Source organism: Ammodytes marinus, assembly GCF_949987685.1.
Source record: "Ammodytes marinus genome assembly, chromosome: 4".
Taxonomy (NCBI): Eukaryota; Metazoa; Chordata; class Actinopteri; order Uranoscopiformes; family Ammodytidae; genus Ammodytes; species Ammodytes marinus.
Window position 1 is genome coordinate 27871344 of NC_137233.1, and position 4545 is coordinate 27875888.

The 4545-nt window shown below is 43.5% G+C and overlaps 1 protein-coding gene across 1 annotated transcript; it reads right to left on the reverse strand.

The window, feature by feature from the left end:
* Positions 1-325: 325 nt before the first annotated feature.
* Positions 326-4545, reverse strand: LOC307249810 (keratin, type II cytoskeletal 8-like). Its single transcript, XM_080026661.1, has 9 exons — positions 4081-4545; positions 2591-2799; positions 2441-2501; positions 2246-2341; positions 1981-2145; positions 1733-1858; positions 1395-1615; positions 1234-1298; positions 326-1120 (listed from the first exon to the last, which is right to left on the reverse strand). The coding sequence occupies exons 1-9, from the start codon at positions 4447-4449 to the stop codon at positions 978-980; spliced, it is 1455 nt and encodes a 484-aa protein (XP_079882787.1). The 5' UTR covers positions 4450-4545; the 3' UTR covers positions 326-977.

A 4545-nucleotide genomic window follows, 5' to 3' on the forward strand; every position in this document is an offset into this window, starting at 1 on the left:
TTAAATGCCAAATAGGTTTTTCAAGTTTATGTGTGATCCCAATGAGTGGTAACATAACATGATGAGTAAGTATTTGCTTATTTACAACCTTTATGAACCTTGATTTTGGTATGGACTGCACACTTCAACTGAAAGTTGGCTTACTATACAAAACCCAGCAGGAAGTGAGCAGGGGAAAAATGGCACAGCACTGCCCCCATGTGAAATCTCTGAAATGTCATCTTAACAGATGTTTAACCCTCCTAAGTTTGAAGTAGCCAGGCAGTGTTATCAATTTTCTTTCATTCATCATAACAATAATAAGAGTGAGAGGCAATCATTTTAGTTGTCAGATTTATTTTGAATACATTTAGTTTTACAAATAAAATCTGGTTTCAACATAGTTGTATCTGGAAGGCGAGGTAGGGCAAAACTAAGCAGGGAAGCAGAACAGTAAAAAGGAACAAGCCAAACCCAATCAGTTCAAAGTTAAACTGTAAACATGTAAAGTCACACAAATTAAAACTTTTGTAATCTCCAGTGATCAGATTTGGTCAGTGACTTGCCCCCGCTTACTAATGTCAGTACACAGATGCAGTAATGAAGACAACTGAAAACAGGAGCATAAAAAAACATCGTCCTGCCTACAGAATCTTATTTCGGAGCAGTTAGTCAGTGTACAACAGTACAAACAGTATCTAAGATGACAACACAGGTGTGCACATTTTCTAATGATTTCCTTGCTTAGTTTTAACACCCCATCAAAACCTTTTCTTTATTCCTTTTTTTTTATTTCATTGATATCAATGCAGTATGTTAATCAAATTGACCTGGCACTTGTGTGGTTTAAGGCCATGTGTACCTTCAGAAATTTTGGGAGATTTGGCTCTCTAGTTGTACATGCTTAAAAGGATTGTATAGCACCATGAAAGGGTACATATTCAGATTGAATTCAAGAGTTTCTGAAGGGTAAAAGGGATGGCTCTCCTTTTCAATTTTTAATACATTCTTCTGGAACTGCTGGTTGTTGAGACTGAGGACTTTGTGACTGATCCGCCACCCATACCCCCATAACCACCAGACATGCCGCTGCTGCCGCCACCGTAGCCGAATCCTCCGCCTGAGCTGGAGCTGGAGTATCCTGGAGCAGAACAGAAAAATACGCAAGGGTTAAAATGTCTCCTTCCATCTGTCAGTGTGGTCCGTTCATACATGTGTTATTTGCAAAGATGATGTGTAATATCTGACACTTACCCCCACCGCCGCCTCCGGAGGTCTGCTGCACATGGATGGTTGCAGTGGCGCCTCCGCTGTTAATTCTAATGGTGGAATAATGATGAATTAGTGCTTACTTCAGAGTTGATGCTTATGCAGAGGCCATGGAAACAACAATTAAATATTCAAGTTGTCCCCACCTGCTCTCTTCTCCTTCCAGCAGTTTCCTGTAGGTGGCGATTTCAATGTCCAGGGCCAGCTTGACGTTCATCAGCTCCTGGTATTCCCGCACCTGGCGGGCCATGTCCTGCTTGGCTCTCTGCAGAGCATCCTCCAGGTCTCTGATGCGAAGCCTGGCATCCTTCACTGCCATCTCACCGCGCTCCTCAGCCTCTGCGATCTGAGCCTCCAGGTTGGCCCTCTGTAGAAGATGATGTCACAGATGGTTCAATAAACTACAAATGCCTATTATTCATTGTGTTTGTATTCAAGTGTTACAATAACAAGGCATCATCCATGAGAAGTTCTTGAAATGTACCTGTCCCTTGACCGACTCAATCTCATTCTGAAGACGGGCGATCATGCGGTTCAGCTCAGAAATCTCAGCCTTGGTCGAACGCAGGTCATCACCGTACTGTCCGGCAGAGGACTGCATCTCCTCATACTATTATGACAAAATAAAACAAGGGGCATTAAGAACACGATCCAGAAGGTAAAGAGAGATGTATCCAGTGTACATAAAAATAAATTCACTGGGGATAAACCTGGACTTTGCTCTTCACTCACCTTCTGTTTGTACCAGGTCTCTGCTTCAGCCTTGCTGCGGTTGGCGATGTCCTCGTACTGAGCACGCACTTCAGCGACGATGGAGTCCATGTCCAAGTTACGGCTGTTGTCCATCTCCACAATGACAGATGTGTCCTTGATCTGGCCCTGCAGTTCACGGAGCTCCTACAGATTCGATAGATAATGGATAATGATGATCAACTTCAACTCAAATTGTTATTATAGTATTGTGAGGAAGGTCAAATGGAACATTATAGGTACATACAGCCTCATAGACGGCCCTGAGGAAGTTGATCTCGTCCTGAAGAGCATCAGCCTTGGCTTCCAATTCAACCTTGTTCATGTAGGCAGCATCAACGTCCTGGAAAGAAAATTATGCAGAAACAGCAAGTGTTACGACTTGTCACAAAGTGTTAAGCCCTGTAGGATCGATTTAGAAAATAAAGTGATGTATTTTCACCTTCTTCAGGAGCACAAACTCGTTCTCTGCACCTGCACGTTTGTTGATTTCATCTTCATATCTGTAGGGACACAAGGCAAGGCTTTAATTCATCCGCTCGATGTTGAACACCTGAACATCAACTAGTCACTATGTAATACAAATACTCACTTCCTCTTGAAGTCCTCGACCAGACCCTGCATGTTCTTCAGCTCTCCCTCCAGCTTGACCTTCTCATTGCCCAGGCCATCGAGCTGTCTGCGCAGGTTGGAGATGTAGGCCTCGAACATGCCATCGATGTTGGAGCGGGTGGTGGTCTGGTCCTGCAGGAGGCTCCATTTGGTCTCCAGCATCTTGTTCTGCTGTTCCAGGAAACGGACCTGTAGAGACACCAAACCAGAGAAGTTTGTTAGATGTTTTAAAAAACTATTTAAAAAAAAGTATAATGGTGTATAAATGTGTATTGACTGGTGCTTTAATTATCATTGACTTGAATTGTTTTTGATCTCAATAGGGATTTGTATGATTTTTGAATGGATTTAAAGGGTGTGTCATTGTGGTATCAGGTTGTAAAAGGTTTCACCTTTACCTGCATGACTGATTAGATAGCTGCATATCTGAATTGCCACACCCTAGTGAGAACAATTGTAACTCTAAGGCATATGCTTGCATGCTGGCAGTTCAAGCTATTGTACCACTAAAATATTTAGGAGGGAACTTTTAAGCCTTTTAATGTCTAGAATGCATAACTTCAATTCTTTATTTTATAATAAAATACAGTATATACTATGCAATAGTTTCACCACTATGTGCCTGTGGTATTGTTTCAACCGTTGTATCTCTACTTTGGCTATGATGACTCACCCTACAAGGTCTGTTTAGCTATGAAGGCCACACAGTCTGTCCAGTCATAAAAAAACTAGGTGTGGCAGATAAACCACCGACTACAAAGAAGTGCAGTATTACGGGATGAGGGCTTTTTCCCCAGGGTTTATATCCAAGTGCCAACTTACAGTATGACATAGTGTTCACAGAGGCTCACTCGGCGTAAAATAAGTCACCTTATAGCTAAGTTACAACAAAGACGAGGGATTGTAGCATAGAAAACAACTGAAAGTTGATTTACTGACGTGTACTTGTGTCATTCCTGTTGCCCATAACAACCAGGTGATAGGTGCAATGTGCAAATGATAGACTTTGGACTCTGTGGGCTTGGAGCAGATAGATCCCTATATTTTTCTGCCAGTATGTCAGGTAAGGAATGGATGAGTCACTGTATAATCCCACCCCTTGTTGAGATAGTGGGCAGAGGAGCCTCTGCAGGCTCAGACAGGGCTACAGGCCAACTGTTACCTTAGATAGAATTTAGATAAAGTTGCCGATGTGAGATGGGGTCACAATCAAAAACTTTTCCAAGCTTTCCTAATCCCAGAGGCTGTAACTGATGGTTGGATACAACATCACACACTGTTGATAAGTTTCACAGCTCTCTTACAATGTCAGTAAAAAAGGAAAATCCAATAATTTGCGATTACTTTGGTATATACTAAAGCATTAACTAACTTGGCATTTCTTTTTTATCACTGGTTAAAGGTGAAAATAAGACAATTCACTCTTGACAGCTGCTAGGTGAAATGGGCACAGAGCTCACTGGAACCCACCTTGTCGATGAAGGAGGCGAAGCGGTTGTTGAGGGTCTTGATCTGGTCCTTCTCCTGGGTGCGGACTATCTGGATTGCGGGATCGATTTGCAGGTCGAGAGGGGCCAACAGGCTCTGGTTGACTTGGACGGATGTGATCTGTGGGGCAATGAAGCCACCTTGGCCTCCACCCATGCCATAGCCTCCTGAGCTTGAAGACATGCCATAACTGCCGCCACCCATGGAACCCATACCAAAACCGCCACCGGAGCTGCCACCAGCTGCAGAGCCAAGGCCATAGCTGCTGGTTCTTTTGACGGAGTAGCTGTTGGTTGGTGCGAGGCTCCTTCTGGTGCTGCTGCTGTAGCTGACTGAGTTTGCTTTCCTCATGTTTGCGATTGTGAAGGTGGTCAACTCTGAGCAGAGGAGAACTGGAGATGAGTAGTTGTCAAAAGGAGAGCCAAATCCCTTCTGAATGTCTGACCA

Excerpts from the sequence above, each read along its gene's own strand:
- LOC307249810 (XM_080026661.1), bottom strand. The coding sequence starts at position 4,449 with ATGAGGAAAGCAAACTCAGTCAGCTACAGCAGCAGCACCAGAAGGAGC. Across the intron at positions 2,342-2,440 it reads AGTTTGTGCTCCTGAAGAAG|GACGTTGATGCTGCCTACAT; the intron begins GTGAAAATACAT and ends TTTTCTTTCCAG. Across the intron at positions 1,299-1,394 it reads CTGGAAGGAGAAGAGAGCAG|AATTAACAGCGGAGGCGCCA; the intron begins GTGGGGACAACT and ends TTCCACCATTAG.